The sequence below is a fragment of the Lagopus muta genome, chromosome 10 (assembly GCF_023343835.1).
Source record: "Lagopus muta isolate bLagMut1 chromosome 10, bLagMut1 primary, whole genome shotgun sequence".
NCBI classification, from domain to species: domain Eukaryota; kingdom Metazoa; phylum Chordata; class Aves; order Galliformes; family Phasianidae; genus Lagopus; species Lagopus muta.
In genome coordinates this window covers 11,494,648-11,518,102 of record NC_064442.1, presented here as the reverse complement: position 1 = coordinate 11,518,102, position 23,455 = coordinate 11,494,648, and the positions used below count along the sequence as shown (strand labels likewise).

Below are 23,455 nucleotides of genomic sequence, written 5' to 3'. Positions count from 1 at the left end.
GCCAGTCCTTTCTTTGGAAATCTTACAGCTGTTGCGTGCCCAGAGCACATGCTCCCCATAGGCCTGTGAGCAGAAACTGCTGGGGCATGGAGCTGTGCCCTATACTCACACTAAGAACAAGCTGGGGCTTCTTTGTCGCATTTGGATTTTTGGAAACTAGTCCCTTTTGAGGGCTGGGAAGGCCCCAAATAAGGAGGGGGTAAAGAGGGGGCTGATTTAAGGATAAAAAAAAGTCACAAAACTGAGGTACTTAGAACACAGCAGGAGGAAGGGTTCACACCGCTCCATCTGCCCAATGGGCCCAGGAGCCATCCCAATAGTAACCTGCAGCCCTAGGCTGTGAGGGAGCGATGGAACTGAGCGGGCTGTGCTAATCCAGACAACCTGCATTCCGGCACTGAGGTGAACAGTGGCTTTTTTTCCTTCTTAGAATCATGGAAGCATTGAGATTGGAAAGACCAATAGGATCGCCTCCAACCCATGTCTGTGACTGCTCTAGACCATGTCCCTCCTCTGTGGGCAGCCTGTTCCAGTGCACAGACGCTCTGAGAAGAAATTGTTCCTAATATCCACTCAGAACCTCCCCTGGCACAACTTGAAGCCATTCCCTCTAGTCCTATTGCTGCTACCTGGGAGCAGAGGCTGACCCCCACTTCACCACAACCTCCTTTCAGGCAGTTGTAGAGAACAACGAGGTTTCCCCTGTGCCTCCTCTTCTCACACTGACCCATCCCAGTTCCCTCAGCCACTCCCCCTAATCCTGGCTCCAGACCCTTCACAGCTTTGTTACCCTTCCCTGGATGCACTCCACGGCCTCAATGTCTTTCTTGCAGAGAGGGGCCCAAACCGAACACAGCACTCGAGGTGCAGCCTCGCCAGTGCCAGTGCACGGAGACCTGCAGCTCCTGCTGGCTGCGCTCTCTGACACAAGCCAGGATGCCGCTGGCCTTTTTGGCCACCTGGGCACACTGCTGGCCCATGTTCCACCACAGTCTGCTCACACCCCCACATGCTTTTCCTCCGTGCAGCTTTCAGCCACTCTGCCCCAAGCCTGTAGTGGAGCATGGGGTTACTGTGACCAAAATGCAGGACCCGGCACTTGGTCTCGTTTAAGTGCATGCAGTTAGCCTCAGCCCGGCGATCCAGGTCCCTGTGCAGGGGCTTCCTCCACGAGAATGCTGTGAGACAGTCAAAGGCTTTGCTGAAGCCACAGGGCTGGTGGTTTTGAAGGCTTTGCTGAAGAATAGAAAGATTATAACCTTCCTTCACACCGCGTGCAAAGTCGCGGTACAAATGCATTCTGGCATGCAGCAGAACCCCGCTGCCATGTATTTCTGAGCCAGAAAAGCCCCGGGGCCGCGGACAGGGCTGGGTGCCCGGCTGCACCCGCAGCAGCGGACCGCCGTGTTGCGGGGCGGCAGCGTGCGGGGGGGCCCGGCCCCGGCGCGTTGCTGAGGCAGCAGGAGCCTCCGAGCATCCCTGAGAGCCAGGCAGCAAACTCCTCCTCCCTCCCTCTCATCTGTCTCTCGCCGCTTCCTTTGCAAAGATGGCAACCGAGGGGCTGCACGAGAACGAGACGTTGGCTTCGCTGAAGAACGAGGCGGAGAGCCTGAAGGGCAAGCTGGAGGAGGAGCGGGCCAAGCTGCACGACGTGGAGCGTGAGCGGGGCCGGGCGGCGGGGCGGCGGGGAGCGCGGCCTGGCCGGGCCGGGCGGCGGCGGGCGGAAGGGCGCGGGCCGCCCCGGGAGGAGAGGCGCGGCCGGGGCCGAGATGCTGCCGGGGGGCGCCGTGACCGGCGGCTCCGTGCGGGGCAGGACGCGCGGGGCGGGCCGGGGGCGGTGGGGGGAGCCCCGGGAGCGCCGGGCCCGGGCGCTGCTCGCGGCGGTACGGCGCGCATCTTAGGGATGGAACGAAGATTAAAGGCGGCCCCGGGGAAGTTGGTGGGGAGGTGCTTCAGCGAGGCCGGGATTTCACCCGAGAGCTTGTTAAGGAGAGTCGGTTCCTAAAGAATTGCTGAATATCAGCTGTGGAAGAATTAAAAGGGACTTATTTTTTTATTTTTTGGTCTGCAGTAAATAGAGCGTTTTCTGGTCTAAATTGGATGGTCATAATTTACACCCCGTCAGTAGGAATCATTAAGGAAAGGGGGACGGCCTAATTACAGAAACATTGCTTTAAATCGTCACATCCATACAGCACCACTGCTGTGTCAGTAGCAGCGGGGCCTCTCCTTGACAGACCCTTCGGCATACACTTGTATCACCTTTGTTCAGGAAAGCATGGTTGGAGTGATGCTGTAAGAGGACATGATGCTGTAGTTGTAGGATATTTTCCTCTTTTCTCATACATGAAATCTGTAACTTGCACTGGAAGGTGCTGCTTGCTTGGCCATTATGTGGTTTCCATGTCCTTACACTTATGTAGGGCAGTGCTTTCTCAATTCTGTATCAGAGTTTTTTGTGCTTCAGTTATCCCCAAGAGCAATTTCTGCAGAAGTTATAAATTACAGAATAAAGCATCTCTTTCTCTCTCTCTCTCTTTTTTTTTTTTTTTTTTTTTCAATCTAAAATTGTATCTTTTGCATTTTTTCATTTGTGACCTTCCCTCTGTGGTTCCCAAAACAAACAGCTGGCTGAACTGGTACTGCCCTTATTTGTTCAGTGGGTTTGGAACAGCAGCTCTCAGAAATGTGGACAGAAAGAGGAAATACCAAACGTGCATTTGAGCCACAGTGTTACAGTTTTAGGGACTCAATTCTATCACTTAAAATTTGGGGTATAAATAAAGCAGTTTGTCCTGTTCAAGTGAGCCGTAACTTTTTAAGGCCAGAAGATATCATTAGGACTTCCAGCACAGAAAAGATCAAAGACCCAGTGATATCTGCATCAAATCCGCGCTTCCTGTTAGGCCAAACCATATGCTCTATAAAAATAGCGTGTTTTATCTGGACCTTTGTAAAACCACTCGAGCTAATTACTGGCTGCAGCCGATCTATTTGTCTGAGTGCATAATTTTCAACTCTCCTGAAACAATGTCAGAGAACGCTTCAAAATAATTATCTGAGTCTGAAACCTGTGCTAAGCGGGCACAGCGTTATTATGGCTGTGGCTGGAGATAAGCGTCCTCACAGAATGTAAAAGCCAAACCAGACAATTCCACAGAGTCTCAGTTGTGTTGACATAATGGAAACACTTTGCTATTGTCTGTGAAACGTTTGTTTTTTCAGATATGTTCTGGACACAAGTGTCTTTCCAGCTGCCATAATAACCTCCTGTCCTGTGTGTTCGTGTCTTCTGATTGGATCACTGAGCAGGTTTCAGTGGGTGAAAGTAGGGGGAAAATGTACTTTTTCCTGAGTAAGCCTATAGAATAGTTTCTCAGGAACTTGTTTCTGACCTCTTATTGGAAATAGCAGGGTCAGATGGTAAGGGATGGTGGGCAGTACTTGGCTCCAGGCTGGGGGAGGCTGGGCAAGCGGAGATTTCAGGCAGAGCATTGCTCTGGCACAGCCCACAGGGCTGGTGGTTTTGAAAGACAACTCTTGAAAATCTAAACTACTTGAAATCAGCCTCTGCCTTAGGCAGAAATTTCTCCCCTGACCCTGTGCCAGGGATTGATCTTAAATGAAGGACGCCTGCAGCTGTTCTAGAAAAGTGACAAAGGGTAAAGCAGCAATGTTGCTCTAGAGCAGTCACCTGTCCCACAGGGCGTGGAGCAAGGCTCTGAAAAGCTTAACATTTCATCTGCCAGCTCATTAAAGCATGTGAGCTTCTGCGTTTATTTCTAAAGATTTGAGTCAGGCATTGACCCCTTAGCTAGCAGCAGCTGTGTTATATTATCTTTCATCATGGGCAAACATGACATGGGATAGCACTGGATCCTATTATCATAGAATGGTCTAGGTTGGAAGGGGCATTAAAGCCCATCCAGTTACAACCCTCCTGCTGTGCTGCCACCCACCAAACCAGGCTGCCCAGAGTCCATCCAGCCTGGCCTCCAGCACCTCCAGGGATGGGGCACACACAGCTCTGGGCAGCCTGTGCCCAGGCTTCACCGCCCTCTCAGTGAAGAATTTCTGCTTAACATCTAAATCTGAATTTCCTCTCTTTTTGTTTAAAGTCATTCCCCCTTTTCCTGTCACTGTCTTCCCCTGTAAAAAGTCAGTCTCCCTCCTTCTTGTAGGCTCCCTTCAAGTAGAGGAAGGCTGCAATAGGTCTCCCTGGAGCCTTCTCCAAGCCCAACACCCTTCTTCACGGGAGAGGTGTTCTGGCCCTCTGATCACCTTCATTTCCCTGCGGTCAGAGCTGTGTCTTGGCCTTCAGGACTCCCTTGGCCACCAGCAGAGCTGGCATAGCAAGAGGTCTCTGGTAGCTGGTACCTATATCACACTGAGTCTCACACCCAGAACAAGTGTTTTACAGTGAAAACTTCTGAGATTTGATGCTTATCCCCTTCTTTGTATGATTTGTTCCTTCAAGATACAGCAGTGATCTTCAGTTCTGCTGAGCACCTCAGGGTATGCATTAGGCTGGGGATGCTCTTTCAAGCCACAGTCAGACTGAGGGTTTCCCTCAGTCAGTGAGAGGGAGGAAAGGGGTGAGTAATTGATTTTCCAGTTATACTTGGAAACGATAGCGTGCAAGTGCTTCAGCTGCTACAGCCCGGGAATTCAATTTGTGAGTGAGTTCATCCATATCTTTATTTGGTGGATATATTCATACACCTCCCACCTTGGTTTTATCATCTGCTAGTTCTGAGGCAGATTTTGTTGTCCCGCATATAGGCTCGTGTTTCTTGGATTAATTCCTCTAAGTGACGTTACTCACAAATGCGAAGGTTTTCTGTGGCAGAACTTCAATGCAAGGTTCCCTAATCATCTGCTGTTTGCAGTTCATCAGGTGGCAGAGCGTGTGGAGGCACTGGGCCAGTTTGTGATGAAGACCAGAAGGACCCTGAAGGGCCACGGAAATAAAGTTCTCTGTATGGACTGGTGCAAAGACAAAAGAAGAATTGTGAGCTCTTCCCAGGTATGCCACTGGATGGGTGTTTTTCAAAGACAGTGTTGGACACTGTACAGATCTTCTTGCTGTACTATGTGCTACTCTTTTCAAATGATAACTTTCCACAATGTTTTCACCGTGCCCTTAATGCTGTACATTGCAGCATATTTGTTCAGAGAGCACAAATCTGAGCATAACTACACGCTAATACCCGAAATGTTTCTACTGCAGTCATATACAGTTTTTCCCTGTATTCTCTAGTGCAAAAGAAAACAGATAGAATTCATCCAAGATGAATGCATAATTTTATTGCCTTGGTCTTTACAGACTTAAAGTTTGGTAATGATTTCAATTGATGTGTTAACACAAAACAATCAGGAAAAGGGAAAGAAAGTAATATTAATGCTTCCAGAGACTTCTGTGTGCAAACATTTCTTCCACAGTCTGTGTGATTGGTGTGCCCTTAAAAGCCTCAAACAATCTGCCAAAGTTACTGCATTTACTCGGGCATTTTGAGACTGTCCTACCACCTGCTCAAGCCCAGTCTCATGAGCTGTAGGAGGTAATGAGATAATTACTTTCTAGATCCCCTGGTTCATTGTGCACCCCGTATGGCAGTAAGTGAGCTCACTGCATCACACAGCTGTTCACTGACCTGTATGAAATCTGTCAGGGGTCTCACCAGAGGGATAAAAATAGGCAATCTACATTGCAAGCCACCTTCAGTTACTGTGAGATTTTTTTTACCATTCATGGTGATTCCAGCAAAGAGAATCAAAGTTTAAATAATTAATGTGATGGCTTTTTTTACTGGTTAAAATGCCACTGTGTAAATGAAAAAGCGAAACAGTAAAGTTGTAATGCATTTTGTCTCCATTTCTAAGAACTGAAATGAGTCCAGATATAGCAACAATTCCTGTTCACCAATAAACATTTCAGTTTCATGAAGTGGGGAGGATAACCAATGTGATGCACTTAAGGCAAAGTAACTGGCATGATTGTTGCTGGCATACACAAAGCGGTTAAGTTACTCTCAGTGGAGTGTTGTTACGATTGCTATTCAGCTGATTGTAGCAGTGGATAATTGAAGTAAGTGTAGCAAGAAATAAAGAGGAAAATAGAAAAAGACAGGAAAGAAAGATGAATAAACACTGCGGTGTCTGTAAATGATTGTGTGCGTGTTGCCAGCTGGGAAAATGACTTGTAATACAGGTCACCTCTTGTATTTGTAAGGCCTTGCACTGAGCCACCAATAGGTTTTACATGGAAGAAGTGTCTGTTTTTGCAGATGGTGATTGCAGGCTGGGGCAAACACATTGTGGCTGAAAGGAGGCAAGTGAGTGCTTGGTAGCAATGGCTTCTTGAGGTGGTTCCATTCCAGCTGTGTTCTGCAGACAAAAGGAGTTCTCATAAACATGCTTGAGATCCCTTTTAAAAAGAGATCAGTCTTTAATCCAACACCAGTAATCCCAAAGAAATACAATTTTCTTTTTGTTAAAGAAATAACTAGCACTAGTGAGAAGCATCTCCTTGGTGCTTCACTGCAATCACTGTAATGTTGTTAAGATGGAGACACAAATATCTTGAGGTAACAGACTGGGGGATAGAAATGAGCAACAGAATTTCCCCCAAATTTGGGAAGTAAGCTGACAGTTGTACCTCTCTCTGTTTGTGTGTTTTCATTTAGGATGGGAAGGTGATTGTGTGGGATTCATTCACTACTAACAAGGTAGGTGAAAGTCAGCAAAGGTCCAATTTCTGTGCATAGGGCAAACAACAGTGGGATACAGTGGAGTTCTGAAGGGCGAACAGGTGGCACAGGTGACAGCAGGATGATGGAATAGCCTGCAAGCCTCCACCAGCACCTCAGAGCAAAGAGCCTACACACACCATCTCCCTTCACCTGTCTCTGAGGAAAGTCCCCATCAGGGCATTATTTGTCATGGTCTGCAGCATGTACCAATCCAGTCCTGTCACTGATGGGATGGCCCTGGGCTGGAGGAAAAGCCAGGCTAGTTAAATGGAAGTCTTCCCTGGGTAGCTGCTATGCAAGGTGCCATGTGTGATCACCAGGGATTCTTAGCCATGGTGTTCACTGTGATATGATGATACTGGTTCTCCAAGCCCTGTCAGGGCTCTCCGTTCTTCAGACAGCTGTGAAAATACAGCTTGTTTCTAACTCATCGACGTATGTACCACAGTGAAGACATTTACAGCACCAAGTGGCCTCAATAAAACATACTCTGTGTTCAGTCTGGGGCTTGTGAATAAGGTGGGAATAGTCAGGTAGCTATCCTCCTGCTGCTTTGCTGGGTTAGGGAAGTAGTGATGTCTACGTTTTAAAGAGATTCTGTGTTTCAGGAACACGCCGTGACGATGCCGTGTACCTGGGTGATGGCATGTGCATATGCCCCGTCTGGATGTGCCATTGCTTGTGGGTAAGTTTCCAGTTTCCCCAGCTACTTATGCAGAGAGGCTTGATTTGCAGGAATCTCCTGGTGCCTTCACAAGATGCCGACAGAAGCTTGCGTGCCTTGATTGTGGATGGGAGGATTATATTCAGTGCCTCTGTTTCTAGTCACATAACGGCTCATCCATTTTGTCTCCACTGACTTCAGTGCAATAACATCTGTTGTATAAGCATGGTAAATAATCCTCTTTCAGCATTTATATCATGGGTTAGGAATTCTGCATGCATGCAAGTTCTCTGTTCCAATTTGTGTGCATTGGATATATCTTCTAAGGGAGAGTGGTTTTAACCCTATTCTTTCTTTGCTCTCTTTCTTCTATGAGGTAGAGAGAAAAGTTGGATGATAAGGATTATCAGCACATGAATAGATCTTGCCAAGATGGAGTGGGGGGAAGTGACCTTGTCCTTGATAATTGTCTTCAACTTTTCTGAGGGCTCAGGTTTGGAAAAATTGAGTTTCTGCAGGAGAGAAAAAAAAGAGAGAAGTTGGCAAGAGATCTTTTCAAAAGGGACTGGGTGGATCAGACAGACAAAGTAAGCTCGGGGCAAGAGAAGGAAACAAAGAGAGACTTTACTGTGCAGCTCGCAAATATGGAAAAAAGATTCAATAAGTGTCTGTGGAGATGAAGTGCAGAAATTGTATGACTTTTACTATAACTTGAAGAATGACAAGGAACTCTTGTAAGAGAGACAGGGGAGACACAGTTGCATCGCACCACCTAGTTCTGTGTTTCTGCTGTGGCATTGGTTAAGTGCTGTGCAGTTAATAGAAGGCACAAAGCAAGCACCTGCTGGAGTCCTGGAGATCCAGAACCAAGGCATGGCTGAGCTACCACAGCTTTAGAAAGGCATCAAGGTGGGCACAGCTGGCCAGGGAGACACAGCTTGACTGGTGTGACTGTCCAGGAGGGGCACACCAGCTGCAGGGGTAGGTGTTCTGGTGGTATTTTTCCAGATTCTTCCAAAAGACCTTTTCTTCACATCCGCTATTTGCTATACTGTCTCTTCCATAGGAGTTATATCAAATTTATTAATGTACATAAATAATGATGTTTTAAATGCTAATATAGTGACAGATGACAGAAAAATGGCACTCTGACTGAATAGAAAAAATTAACCCTGAAGTGACTGTGTCACCTTATAGCTCGTACTTTTGTAAGGTTTAGTTCAGTGCCATTTATAAACTTGATGAGGGTAAAAAATAGTGAGCCTCAGCTGTTGATGTGCTGTAACGCAGCCAGGCTGGTGAGGCAGCTGGGCTTCTCCGCACGTGAGGTCCAGGCCAGCACAATACAGGGAAGTTGGCGCTTATGAGGATTTGGTAGCACAGCACTGACAGGTGGTTTCCTTCATATCACCACTTGCCTTTTGTTGTTGCAGTTTTAACCAGTTCTCTCTGTTATTTGCTATTATTACTCTCTCCAGTGGCCTGGACAACAAGTGTTCTGTGTACCCTCTGACATTTGACAAAAATGAAAATATGGCTGCAAAGAAGAAATCGGTTGCAATGCACACAAACTACTTGTCAGCCTGCAGCTTCACTAACTCTGACATGCAGGTAAATGCATCCCCTGCCCACTGCCCACTGTCCAGCAAAGCCTAACATGAGCCACACTTGTATGCGATGCAGTAACCTTCCCTGCACAAGAGGCATTCAGCAGCCAGAGCCATATCCTGCCCCATGCAGGGACACTCAGGGGCAATGAACGTGCTGCAAAAGCTTTTGTAACAGCCAGTAACAGCCAGTGGCCAGGCTGTTGTGTCTGTGTCCTGCAAAAGCCTGTGTCTTCGGCAGAGAATGTTTGCTGGTACCCTCTGTGTTCTTTGCTCACTGGCTCTGTGCTGCCTTATGCTTTTAGGAGCTTGAACTAATGTAAATAGTTGAAAAAAATCCAACACCAGTTCAAGTAGAACTAGGCTGGGTGTTTGCTTTGCCAACTGGTGGAGTGTGCATTGTTGCCTGCTTTGTTGTGGATGTCCAGACAACTTTGCTTTAATTCTTAGTATTTTTGAGCTCAAGGATGAGTACACAGAGATTCATCCTTGCCATGGTGTGTTCTCTTGAGGGAAAGCAGTGATGTTTTCCCTGTCTCACAGATGGAGGGCTGAGCACAAAGAGCAGTGAGTGCTCAGGGTCACTGTGGGACTCTATGTCAAAGCTAGGGACAAAACACAGATCATCTGGGACCAGACTAGTCTCCTCCTGTAGTGAATATCACACTCCTTTCCCCAGAAACACAAAGGACTATGAAAGGAGCCAGGGTAATCTCCCTGCCCACTCTGGTTTTCAAATTTGTATTGAAATTCTATTCAGTGCACTCAGGAAGAAAAGAAAAAAAAATGAAAGAAAGAAAAGAAAGCAGAAGGGAGCATTTAAATCATGCTCTGTGTCAGCAGAACTGCTGGAAAGAGAATACCTTGTTCCCCTCTTGCAGATATTTAGAGCTCTTCTGAAGGAAATACCAGCTCTGATTGCTTCTATTTCAAGACATGAGATGCCCAAAAGTATGTTGTTATTTGCCAGTCTGCCATTCTGTAATGACTCTGAGGTGCTAATTCAGGCTGATTGTCATGGAAACAAGTGGTGGAGGTACCAGGCTCGGGCTTGCTCAGCCCTGACCTCACCGTACAGGAGCCCTGCATAATTGGAAGGGAGTCTAAATGACCTGGAATGGCTGTGATGAGATACAAAACCAGTCATCTTTTTTGTTTTCTCGTCCATACCTATGTGTGTCAAGATTTAAATCCCATGAAAGGAAAACATTTATGTATTTTTCATAATAAAAATAGAAGGAAAAATTGAAAAATTAAGGGTTTTTTTTCCTCCTTATTAAATACAGCAAACTGTGCTGATATGCTACACCACAATGGATTAAGATATTTTATATTCAATGATTCTGAGATTTTTCTGAAGAAATTTTCTTGTGATTGATAGGCATGTGCTTTTAAGTGACTGTTTACAGCACTGTATGTTACTATTTAAACAAATGCAAGCAAATGGCTTGGCTAAGCTTCTGTTAGAACACTGTTATATAGGGCATCCCAGAGAACCCCACATTGTTTCTCTTTTCTCCCTTTAGGTAATGGCCTAAGAATTAAAATCATGCAGTAATTCCAAGGGTGCAGTGTGCAACAGGACACTGTGCAGCTCTACTCTCCTGGCAGTGTCACTGGAGGACTTGCCCTGTCACCTGTCCTGGAGCAAGCCTGGGAAAGAGCACAACTCCCCTAGTGCAGAGCTCCATAGCAGCCAGCACCCACCGCCAGAGCTGCGAGTGCTGCTATTCTGCCTCAGCTGCTCTCTCAACCTACACTCAGTTTTCAGAATGAATGTTAGGAAAGGATCTTAGAAACTGGTGTGTCCGTGGCATCTGGTGAGAGGTGGTTCATCATTGATGAAAGCCAATCTCAGGCTGCACAGGTGCTGAAAGAGGAGGTGCCATCGTTGTTCTTCATCATGTTGCCATCCCAGGCTAAGAGGAGCACTGAGCTGCCAGCTGGGCAACCACAAAACAGCCCAGGCCCCACAGATCAGTCCTGCCTGAGTGAGCTTCCCCAGCACAGAGCGCCTGGGAGCCTCACTTCCTAAATTAGGTATCTGCAGCTCTGCAGTGCGATAATGTTCCTCACGTGACGATGCTGTGTGTGTATTAATAGCAAGAGTTGGTTGGGTCTCGAGTGTTGTCGTGGAGCAGGCAGCCATAGCAGCAATGTGACAGTGCTAAGGAGCAGGATGTGACCGTGGGGAAGGCAGAGTGGCCCTTCTTGCTCCCACCCCAGTGCCTGCGCTCATGGTGAGCCCCGGCATGGCCCACTGTCCCCTGCCATGTGCAGCACTGCTTCTTGGTGCCAGAAGGGACCCATAGTGATCATCAACTTCAACTCCGGCATTAGCTGGAGCACCGGACTGCCAACAAACCTCTACCTTATGTCTTTAGCTATTCCTATTTCCATCAGATCTTTCTTTCTTACATGTTATTACAAGAGCAAATGCTCAGATCTGGAAGTTCTCATTCCTCACTCAGTACCTTCACTCTCCATCCGAGTGCAAACCATGCTCAAAATAGAGAATTTTATTAACCTAAGCTCAGAAACAGGTCAGAAAGACAATTCAGGACTTTCTTCTACTATTAACATCCCAGAATATCATTGTGACTTTGCAGGAGGGTTTGGAATGGGCTGTTCTGCAGCTTTGCAGACATTTGTTTTTAGGAGGAGTTTTTGGAGCACCCGTCAAACATGATCAGTGTTTAACTTTTATGCAACTCTGCGAATGGTTTCATGATCGTATGATCATTTTCTTGTTAAGGAGTATTTTCTTTTTAATCTCTAATGGGATCCTCGAGTTTCCCCACTGAACATGATAATAATCTTTGCAGAAGATTTCATAAGGTCACAGAACTATAGAACATGCAGAGTTGTTCTGTGGTCATCCTAGTCTGTCCCATGTCTGTGCACAGAGACCTTTAAAATCTGTGACTGCATAACAGTTTTGGGTGCCAAGGGGAAATTCTAAACAACTGAACATCATCAGGCTTTAGCTGCAATCACAAGTGCTGATCACATGCTTGTAGCAGATGAGGGAAGCTGTGAGCTCTGTTTGGTCAAGATCTGTTCAAGCTTTTTCACACATAAATGGTTTTGGACAAGTGAGAGGTGATGGACTTGTCAAACAACTGTCTAGACAGGCTTGCTTCCCTTTCAGAATACCCATGTCTTAAGCCCAATTCATTGGTTTGCATCTGGTAATTTCAAGCAGAAAAAAAACTTGAGGAGTTAAGCGGGTAAACCACAACAGGCATACTTAACACCAACAGTTCTTTAAGCAGCTTGAATTCCAGCAGCCTAAAGTAGAGTTAAATACAGGGGCAGATAAAAATACCAGTCTGGTTCTACCATCCCTTTGGAGGATTTGGAAATATCAGGAGATCTCTGATGGCATCTGTTCTCCAAACCCCACTGCACAAAACTGACCATTACTGAAACACTATGTAGTTATAGCTGTGTCAGTTCTCCTTTTCTATCCACTCTCACTTTTTACCTTAAAAGTTAAAAACACAAACTCAGCTTAGAATAGGATTGTTTTTATGGCTTTGATTTATTGTATAATATTTCTTGAAGTTAAAGCTGTCCTTGGCATACAGATAGGATGCCAGCAGATTCTTTGAAAGCTTGATTATCTCTTGATTTTTGTGCCGTGACTTTCCTTGCCATGTTCCACAGATCCTGACAGCAAGTGGAGATGGGACCTGTGCTCTGTGGGATGTTGAGAGCGGGCAGCTTCTGCAAAGCTTCCATGGGCATGGAGCTGATGTCCTGTGCCTGGATCTGGCTCCTTCAGAAACTGGAAATACATTTGTCTCCGGGGTAAGAAGGAGCTTCCTATCATCATATCAAGTTAAGGAAGGTGGGAGGGAAAAGGCAGCAAAACAGGAGGCTCGTGATCTTATTGAAGAAGCGTTGGAGTATGCGGTGGGAGCACCACTGCAATCCTCTCATTGCAAGCAGATGTCTCAATCTGGAGTAAATTAAACTTCTGACTGTGGGGTCAAACCCACCCTCTCAGTGTGACCACGGTTATGCTTACTTAGCAGATTCCATCCCACACCAAAGCAACTCAGCCCGAGATCAAAACAACACCTCTCCCAGGAAGGAACGGGCTCAGAGCTGGAGCTGCAGGCTCATTCTGCAGACAGAGGTGTGAGTCCACCACAGCAGACACCCTTCTGCTTTTGGCTCTGTTGTGCCCAGCTCTCTGGAGCCGGGCAGGGTGTGCCAGCGCGTGCTCGGGGCACCAGTGCAGGGCTGTAAATAATGCACATGCCGCTGTGTTGCTCAACCACTCCCCAGCAGCCAAGGAGTAGCTTGGGCGCTGGCTGGACCCTCGCACAAGTTGGTGCAGAGAGATAAGGTGTGGCCACATCTTCAGCTGTTGCTGAGCCCCCTATGCTTTCCAGTGGTACAAGAAGCATTCAAAGACCCTTCGTCAGCCACATGCTGTCCGCTGCTCCCTATGCCCTGAGGAACACGCAAACCTCGCTGGGGCCACAAGACTGGTTCTGGGGAAGTATCAGGGCACCTTCCCAATGGTGTCCTGCTGCTGAAGGAGCACCGCCCAGGCAGCTGAGCCATGGCTACACAGTAAGGCACAACAAGGCATAGAGGTGAACGCGGTAGGTCTTAGCTCCTTTTTGAGGGAGTGCTGGTCCTTCCCACCTCAGAAGCCAAGTGTGCAGGTAGGAGCTATTAGGAGCTGGGAGATGAGCCCTTGCTACCAGTGACTGCTTATGGTACTGGTGATGGCACAATATGTCCTGTGCTTGCTGGTGGAAATGGCCCTTGTGCTGGAGGGTACTGTCTGTCAATCAGAGGATTCCACTTGTGCACAGAGTCGCAGTCCTGTCCCTGCACGATAAATCTGGACCTCTTCAGTTACAGCTCTTTTTATCAAATTTGGCGGGCCCACCAGGAGCAAAGCCTAGCACGTTGGCTTGGTTTGCCTGCTGTTAGCACAGCTGCTCTGAAGCGTGACTGAAAGCTAATTCCATCTGAGTGCATTTACTCCTCCCGGGCTTTCCTGCCACTGAGCTCACTTCCCAGAAAGGACAGATTCATTCTCCCTGGGAACAGCTCGGCTTATTATAGGGCAAAGAATCGCAAGCAGCTATGGTACTGCTAAGAGAATATGTCATACTTTGTCAGTATAGCAGCTTGGGCATGTCTGTGCTCACAGAGACTCACTTAACTCATGAAAAGCAAAACACCACTTTAGTGAAGGTCTGTCTTACACTGAGCTGATGCTGGCATAGCCAAAGTGGTACAACGTGAATGTACAGTGATACAGAGAGACTCCCTGTACACCGGGGCTCTGCAGTACAGCAATCCTGAGCTGGAATAAGCAATGCAAATGCAACAGCATGTAGAATGGGAGCTGTTATACATAATCTTTAAAAATCACAGCATGACTTATAGAGCTGGGTGAGCTCAGGGCTGAGCCCCAGGCTGTTGTGCCCTTGGAGCATTGCTCCTCGGGGCGAGGTGGGTAGCACTTGTGGAACCGTCTCTCCACAGGTGCTTGCTGGTTTCTACTTCAAACCTTAGCAGTCAAAGCAGCAGCTTGTCAGTTTGGTCTTGGCCCCAAACTCCCAGGGAGGTCAGTAAGAATGGTGCACATGGGAGCAATGCAAAGGGCTAGGCTAGGGCTGTGGCAGAGCTTCTGAGGGAAATGTGCTGAATCCAAAATGTTCTCAATGCAGTGTGGTTTCGCCTACACAGAAACTGCAAGTTGGTATGAAGGAACATTTTAATAATGAATAACTTAAATAATGACATCATTGGTAAAAAGCTGGGATTTCATTTTACAGGAGAGTTTCAAAACATAAAGAGACACTTGAACTGTGAAGAGAGTTAATTTAACCAGCAATTACATTTGCTTAAAAATAAATAATGCGTGGCACAGTCTGCTGAGCAGCATGCACCAGCACAGCAGGAGCAGCAGCTGACTGGGCTGCTCTGTGCTTCCCATACAGCATGGAGGCAACAGGGACCCTTTTGAAGAGGCTGAGTCACCCCCAGAGCTGAGCCTACTTTCTGCCTTTCCCCAGCTGGGTTGTGTTTATTAAAACCTCCCATCACTCTTAAAAGAAAAGTCTATGCTCTTTTTCTTGCTGCTGCTATTGTGACAGCAGTGAAACACTGCAGCTGAGAGCAGGACCAACTGCATGCTCCTGCAGGTATGAGAGGGTCCATTACTGAGGACATCACTGGTGCCAAGCACCTCTTAGGAAGCACTCAGTCCTTTCAAAGCACAGCTTGGGTGGCTTAGAGCTTGATGATGAGCTGAAATGCTGTCATGCTTCTTTTCTCATCCAGCCTTGCCATTGAGCATGTACATGCTACAGGTCATGGCAGGAGTTAACTGGTTTGGCAAGAGACATTTATTTCAGTTTCAGTGTATGAAAAGCATTTATCATAAAACTTTTAATGCTGGGTATTAATATTTATGTAGAGCATGTGAAGCAGTAAGGGAATGAGTCAGTCATACAGCTCTGCACCGCAGGGAGACTGCAGATGCAGTGGCAGCATGAGCAGAGCAGGGCACTGAGTGCTGGTCAGTGTGAACACACCCTGCCCTGTATACACAAGGGCCCCTCTCCCTCTGACCTCGCTGTGCCCCACAACAGCACTGCCCCCATGCTGCTCTGCAGCACCCGCTGAGGTGCCAGCCCTCGTGGCACACTGCCCTCCTCACTGCAGATGCATCAGGTTCTGGGGTACCAGTGTGACAGGTTCTGGGGCTGCTTTGCTGGTTAATTCCCCTTGGAGCTGTGACGTTCAGAGCCCTGTGAGTGTAGCTGGTTTTGAACACATGTATTGGATACACGAGGGGTGCATGTCACTATCTGTACAACTGTAGTGAGTTTCTTTTGTCTTGATAGGGATGCGACAAGAAAGCCATGGTGTGGGACATGCGGTCTGGTCAGTGCATCCAGTCATTCGAAACCCACGATTCAGACATCAACAGTGTCAGGTCAGTGTGTTTGTGGGAGAGGACACACTTGGGATGCTGAGCCATGTATTGCTTCTGTTTTTGAAGCCTGATCTCATCCAAATAACGTAATGTGTTCTGCCTCTTCTTTTTCACTTATGCACAGATACTACCCAAGTGGAGATGCTTTTGCCTCTGGTTCAGATGATGCCACGGTATGTTGATTCGGCAGCATAATTCAGAGTTCTGTTGCCTCTCAGGTCAGATTGTTCTAAAAGCCTAACCACGGATCTGCCAGTGGCTACACTGGGCCTGCAACACCAAAGTTAGGGAAGCAATAAGACTATAATATAAAAATATTAAATACTGTGTATATAAAAATGTCTAGTAATGCTTTGTAGGTCACCATTGCAAAGTTTTCTACATGAGGTACTGCCCAAATCTTAATTTCAGATTTTCTGTGTTTTGAAGTTTCATGATCAAAATTAGCTGTCTTACTAGAAGAGATTTGGCTTCATATAGTTAGCCACAATAGAAAGTAGTAGTAGAAAGAACCAGATAAATCCTGCAGCCAATCAGAGGCAGCAGCACAATGCAAGGGAACACATGTGCATGTCACAGCAAGCAGAGGGGCTGTGGGGTTGGCGTGGAGCTGTGCAGATGCAGCCAGTTGGCCTCAGCAGCTCTGTGCATCCTGAGGGCAGTGAGCAGGCTGGCCCCCATGTCCATCTCCTCCCTGCCAACCTGACTCACTGTAATGAGTCACTGCATCCAGGGCATCCTAGTGATACAATAGCCCTTCTTGGATCTTATCTGTCTATGAGTAAGCTGGTAGGAGGACACGGTATGTATTGACTGGTAATGTTAGACACGTAAATGCAACTGGAGAGCAGACCTTCAGGAGGCACCCGACACCCTTCTGCTTTGTCAAACATCACACTGAGTGCAGGAGGGTGAAGAACCTTTCTGAGATACTTTGGCCTAGAAGCATGTTTTGAGTCTGCTCCAAAACTGGCTCACCTCAACAGAACCATTCCTGTTTTCTTTTCTGGATGTGTGCACTGCTTTTCAGGTTTTAGAAGCTTCTATTGTAAATTAATACCTCCAGCTGTATGGGGAGCCCAGTGCATCTCTGCACATTTGGTTGTGGTACTGTGAACATTTAAGATGCTGAGAGAGTGAGAAGAAATTGTCCATTGTTAAATTCCAATTAGAGTGCTTTCTTTTGATTCCCAGTACCACAAGCTTGGCTCCTGCTTGTACTAATTATTTTGACCTGATGGGAGAATGGGAAATGCCATCTTTGTACTTTTGACAGAAGTTTTGGCAGTTTCCACCCATGTCATTTTTAAGCCAAGGGGTTGGTGTTTTCCTGTTACAGACTGATGTGCTGATGGGTATCTCTGACCTGACTGCATACTTAGGGATTTTGAGGAACACGTAGTTCTGACTGCGTGGAGGAAACCATAAAAGTGAGCTCACACAGTAGTGCTCTCACCTGAGGTGACCCTTACTCCCTATCAGGACAGTCTGTCAGAATTATTCATTCATGGAAACATGGCCATTTCATACCTTGCAGCTTCGCACAGCCCTGCCAATGGCACAGCCCCTCCTTTATATGCAGGCTGCTCATCAGCTGTTCTTCACAAGTTAAGTCCTAATATTAAGAAATCCAGCTGGTCAGGGCTTGCTTAAGCTTAACATATTAAGGAAGGTTTTCAGTTCAAATGTTTGAAAAGTGCTTTGTGATTTCAGGGCTAACAGATTGCCATTGTGAATGGCAATGAAATCTGGTCTGTCTATGCATTCTTTCCATGTTAAGCAAGCCAAAGTGTGCTGGGAGATGATAAGGGTTTTAGAGTGAGTGGGGATTTTCCATAAGAAATGAAAACCAAAGATCTGTATGAAAAATGTATTATCTCACCTAAATTATTTTCACATAGGTTCTTCAAGCAGACAGACCTCATGTTCAGCCAGAGGCTGCTTGCTGTCCTGTCTCATGGTGCAGAACAGCATTGAGGCAGCCTCCATGCCAAGGGACCGGCCTTAGCACCATACCATGTGGGCAGTATTAACAGAGCTGACTGGAAGTTTAATTCTGTGTCTCTGAAGCTCCTGCTATGGCTGAAATGTTCATCTTAGAGAGTGTGCCAACAGCCAGTAAGTAGGCAGCAGGATATCCTAACACAGAAAACCACAGAGCGGAAGCAAGAGAGTAGGCTGGGAGTGGGAGAAATTCCAGGAAGCATCCATGGCCCAAAACAAAACTGCTCTCTTTATATCAAGGCAGGAAGGAGATGTACAGAAGAGGTTTGGAGAGGCAAGCCCTGCACTCAGTTTGTACAAAGCTGCCTGGTTTTGTTCAGATACTCATTAGCTTCTAGAGGAGTCCCAGTTGTAGTGGGCAGAAATAACAGAAGAAGCCAAGCAGCCATTTTCTGTGATACCTGCTAGGCTGCAGGCCTTCCCACTCACATTTTTTCAATGAAAAGTGGTGACCATTGACTCCAATCTCCACTGTGACACATATGTTGTTTTTGTTTTAATATCAGTGCCGTTTGTACGACCTTCGTGCAGACAGAGAAGTAGCAATTTATTCCAAGGAGAGCATCATTTTTGGAGCATCCAGTGTGGATTTCTCTCTCAGTGGTGAGAACTGAACTCAGGAGGTGGTGGTATTGGTGTTGGGATGGTGGCAGAATGTCAAATTTTATCAGTTTAACTTGACAAAGCATTTGAAAACCAATACTAAATACCAAAATCTTTCTCTGTAAATTAAAACTACTCTTTATGTCGCCCAGCTGACTTTGTAGCAGTGATAAGTATTTTCCTGGTCATGCTGAAAGCAGAAAATATTTTGCCATTAACTACGGCTGGGCTAGAATTTCACAATCATTATTAAAAATGCTTCAAAGGAAACATGAAATGTAACTTGACTATAACGCACGCTTACATAAATAGTTTATTAAAGGATAATAAATGATTAATAGAAACTCAAAGTATATTAAAAGAGTACGAAGGCAGAGCCATTACTGTCTTTCACTGCAGATCCAGAGATGTGTGCTTGAGTCTTCTCTGCCTCCTCCCAGCCCTGCTCCAGGGGCTCCTGCAGGGCTGAGCGTGGGGCGAGCTGCCCTCTGCCCAGCACACTGACAGATGTAGATGGATCTGTGCAGGTCATGGGCACCACAGCTGGTCCCACTGGGGACAAAGAATCACCAATTTGTCCACTGATTGTTCAACCATTTGTATTCAACTCCTCATGCGAAGTCTGAGCAAAGTAATGTTGGCCTTCGTTAAATGATGAAGTGCTCTCTGGTCAGCTGTCATCTGGGCTGATACCCATCTCTAATGACTAAGCAGATTCTATATAATTGATCTCAATTTTAACTATATTTTCAACTAATTAATTTTCTAATTATTTTAGTATTTAATAGGGATAACAGTGTGGCAGTGTGTGTGGGTCAGCATGGGAAGGCTGGGCTGCTGTTTGTTTCTCCTTGCTGCAGTAACAATTTGTTGCCCACTAAAGAATTTGTTTTTTGAAATGTAATTCTGTTTGTAGGTCGTCTGCTGTTTGCAGGTTATAATGATTACACCATAAATGTCTGGGATGTGCTGAAAGGATCCCGTGTATCTATTCTGTTTGGACATGAGAACCGTGTCAGCACCCTGCGGGTCTCTCCTGATGGGACTGCGTTCTGCTCAGGGTCCTGGGACCACACTCTGCGAGTAAGCATGGGGGCACCTGGCTGGTTTGTCTTAATAGAAAGGGGCGAGGGCAGGGGTTAGGACAGGAAAATTGACTCTCCAGGTTCCTTTCGCTGTCTAAAGGAGGCTGTAAGAAAGAAGGGGACAGACTCTTTAGCATGATCTGTTGTGATAGGAGAAGGGAAAATGTTTTCAACCTAAAAGACAGGAGATGTAGATTGGATACAAGGAAAACATTTTTACAGTAAGGGCAGTGAGTGATGCACCGGCACAGGTTGCCCACAGAGGGGTGGGTGTCTCACTCCTGGAGACATCCAAGATGAGTCTGGAGGAGCTCTGAGCTCCTGATGGAGCTGTAGGCATCCCTGTTCAGTGCAGGGGAGTTGGACTGGATGGCCTTTAAAGGCCCCTTCCAACTCAAATGATTCTATGACAAATATCTAAGATACAAAATCATGCAGTGTAAAATGTGAACTGAAAATTCAAATTGAAAAATTGCTACACAGGGCTCACAGAGCTGTCAAAGCCAAGGAAATTGTGAAGTTTCTTCTTAAATGGTATCACTGCTGCTGGTACCCTGTACCACTAATCTGACTGCCTTGGCAAACTTTAATTTAGTATTTGATTTATTTTTATATTTTATAGTATTTGAATTAATTTAGTATTTAGTATTTAGTATTTGGTATTTAGTCAGTGTCGTGATTGTTCAACTCTCTTTCTGCAGATCTGGGCTTAACATGAGATCCTGCGTGCAGAATCCAATGAAGACTGATGACCTGGACTGCAAAAACAGCTAAAGAAGGCTCCCTGAAAATCAGATATTCATTACTCTACAAAGGGGTGACACTGAACCCACAGATCAACACAGCTAGTAGAACATAATCTGCTTGAACACATAGCAAACATAAACTTGTGGTAAAAGTTAATGATTTTGATTCTGTTTTGAAAGTATTTTATTAGAACTAGATTAGTTAATTATGAATGGACTTTTCTCTGAAGTCGTCTGTATCATAGAAATGAGTATTTCAGTGCACATTATGTATTTATTTGCATGATTTGAGTTCCTTTTTAGAGCAAAAAAAAAGATTCCTGATTTTATCAGGTTGTAGCATCAGGTTTTGGAAACATTCCATAGTGGTGCATTGAATTTTGGTGTTGAAAAGTGGGAAGAAAAGCAGCTTTGATGCTTTGTGATGTCATTGTGGCTGACTGAACCATGATAGTAAGCAGAGGCCCCGTTGGGAAGGTACCAGTTGTTGTCATAAAAATGTATTTTTTGTACAGAAGAGAATCCTTTAAATCCCTGCTTTTTCCTACTGTCTTTTTAGATTGAAATAAGTATTTCGTCTCTGTTACCTGAAGATAAAGAATCTAAATATATACAAAATGATAAATGCAAAGATGAGGAATATAAACATGATTTACATAATCATGAGGTAGTATTTAACCAGTAGTTTCTTAGAAATCTTTAATTGTATCACTTGGTGAGTGAATTTTCTTTACTTAAAGGATACTACATGCTAAGCACTGAGGGATACTAAACGCTAAGCTCTAGCACAATTACACTGATGGTCAGGTCTTTTCCAACTCAGTCACAGTTATTCTATGATCATGATTCTTATTTGCATTTTGAGCAGTTCACACCACTGGACAAGGTAATGTAGCCTTAAATGTGCATTAAGGCAGCATGCTTCCATGTTGAGGTCCTTGGGTAACATCAGAGCAGCACAAGTTCATGCCAATATGGGCCAAATCTTAGAAGGCAAACTGCACAGCCCCTGCTTGAACAGCTCTCCTACTGGAGTGAGGCACTGCAGTTGTATGAGTAGTATGTAGTATGGGTATGAGAATGGATGGCAGCGAGCTGCTGGGGCCTGCTGTGAGCCAAATCCTGCCTGTGCAAGCCACTGGACCACGGAGCAGCTGGGCTTCAAAGAAGCTGGCCACATTGCTTGCAGTATCCGCTCTGTGGGTGTACAGAGATGTGGTACTAACTGGTGGGACTACCCCCACATGCAGCTGATGCTGTACAATTAAGATTTATTCAGATAAAGCTGAGATATAGTTGAGCATAGAACTATTTGTGTCTGTAAATGTATCTGCATTCATACATTGAGAGCAGTTGAGACTACAGCGTGTCACCTTTGCTTATATGAATGGGTGCTGAGTCCAACATGAGCAGGGATGCAAGGAGAGAAGTGCTGGATAGCTGCTGGGGGCTGGCACAGCCTGGCTTGAAGGAGGCACATCCTGAACAGATCTGAGTAAGGTTTGTGTTCAGACTGGAACAAGATGAAACAAGCCATCACTGCAGTCGGCTGTGCACGTAAGTTTGAAAATATCCTTGCTCTGTTTAAAAATGGGATTTTAAAAATATATAGAGATTGTAATAGAAACAGAGTTTTCTCATTCATGAAAACATTGGGTTTCAATGAATCCATGACCTGTTAAATTAGGACACTGATATGTGTATCAGCCTTCAGTCCCTCATGAAATCTCAGTTGTTTCTGCTTCTAAAAGGCAACCCTGATGCTTTGGAATACTTGTGGCAAACAATCCCTGTAACAGATGCACTACAGAAATTGTAATGTCCTATAGAGCTCACTGTGCAATATTGAGTCAATACACTGTACACCTTTGATCAAAAGATATTAATGTTTAGATAGTATTTATTGGTAAGATATTTGTTTCAGACATACTGCATTGTGTTGATACTTACGAATGGCCTAAATACAATAAATTGTATTTTGCATATTGAGAGCATGTTCTTGGTCATTTTTCTCTGTTAAGTACTTGCAATGGTAATGACTGCTTCTGTTTTTTGGCATTTACTTGTTGCACCATATAGCCTCTTAGGTCATTTGCCCTGCAAAACTCTAGGGCAATATCCAGATGTACCGGAAAATTGCTTCTGCAATATCTTCCAGTGATACCCACAGAGCCAGAACTGCAAGAGCAGCCCTTGGAGACAGTGAAGCCTGAGCTCCTTCTGCCTCCAGAAGGTTGGGATTCAGGTTGTGTTTTCCTGCTTAGAAGGCTCATAGCTGACACGTGATGTTTTCTTTCCAGAAATGAGACAAGAATGCGCTGGAAAATGCAGAGTATGTGTTTTGCAAGAGCCCGGGACTGTCCTCACATTGCAGTATGACACAGTGAGCACAGGGCAAGGACATGCCGCTGAGGGCCTGGCTGCCACTGCTGGGGTAAATCCTGCGTGCAGACTGTGCTGAGATGCAGCAGCGAAGCTCTCTGCTTTGGCAGCAGAGCAGAGTCGTGCTGGGACTCAGCTGCCCCTACCTTCCATGTAGGTTTTGCAGTCAGCATGCAGGCTGCTTGTGGAAGTGCTCATTTAGATGCAAAAAAAAAAAAAAAAGCATCTCAATTTAGGCACATTGTTTCATTTCCTTTCCTTGGAAGAGCTGGGGAAGTGCTGAACCAGCCTATCCCAATGACACCAGTGCCCACACATTGCCACTCACAGCAGGCACCGGGTCTTGCACAGCTGTCCCTGCATGGAGAAGGCTGGGGGTCTCATATTTGAGGGCCACTGCCTCCAAGTGCGAGTGCCAGGGAGCGGCAGTCACTGTCAGGTGGCCTCCTCTTGCTGAACAAACGCCGTATAAACAGGAAGGGTGGAAGAGGAAATTGCCGGCCCGATGGCAGCCTCTCCCTCTGGTCCCCTGCCCTGAGGAATGCAATAGGAAATTCCTGCTCCAGGATTAACAATCGTAGGGAAAACCCGAGTTTAAAAAGCAAAAAGCCCTGCTTTTTTTTTTTTTTTTTTTTT

At 46.0% G+C, this 23,455-nt stretch overlaps 1 protein-coding gene across 1 annotated transcript; it reads left to right on the top strand.

Moving 5' to 3' along the window:
• The first annotated feature begins 1,392 nt into the window (after window positions 1-1,392).
• On the top strand, window positions 1,393-22,426 carry GNB5 (G protein subunit beta 5). The gene is made up of 11 exons (XM_048956901.1): window positions 1,393-1,658; window positions 4,890-5,026; window positions 6,687-6,728; window positions 7,361-7,437; window positions 8,895-9,027; window positions 12,693-12,836; window positions 15,908-15,999; window positions 16,124-16,172; window positions 18,510-18,606; window positions 19,523-19,689; window positions 20,393-22,426. The coding sequence occupies exons 1-11, from the start codon at window positions 1,547-1,549 to the stop codon at window positions 20,402-20,404; spliced, it is 1,062 nt and encodes a 353-aa protein (XP_048812858.1). The 5' UTR covers window positions 1,393-1,546; the 3' UTR covers window positions 20,405-22,426.
• Window positions 22,427-23,455: the final 1,029 nt, after the last annotated feature.

What these genes read in the sequence shown, in the direction of transcription:
- GNB5 (XM_048956901.1), top strand. Translation starts at nt 1,547, where the DNA reads ATGGCAACCGAGGGGCTGCACGAGAACGAGACGTTGGCTTCGCTGAAG. An exon ending in GAATTGTGAGCTCTTCCCAG is followed by an intron (nt 5,027 to 6,686) that starts GTATGCCACTGG and finishes GTTTTCATTTAG; the next exon opens with GATGGGAAGGTGATTGTGTG. An exon ending in ATTCATTCACTACTAACAAG is followed by an intron (nt 6,729 to 7,360) that starts GTAGGTGAAAGT and finishes TCTGTGTTTCAG; the next exon opens with GAACACGCCGTGACGATGCC.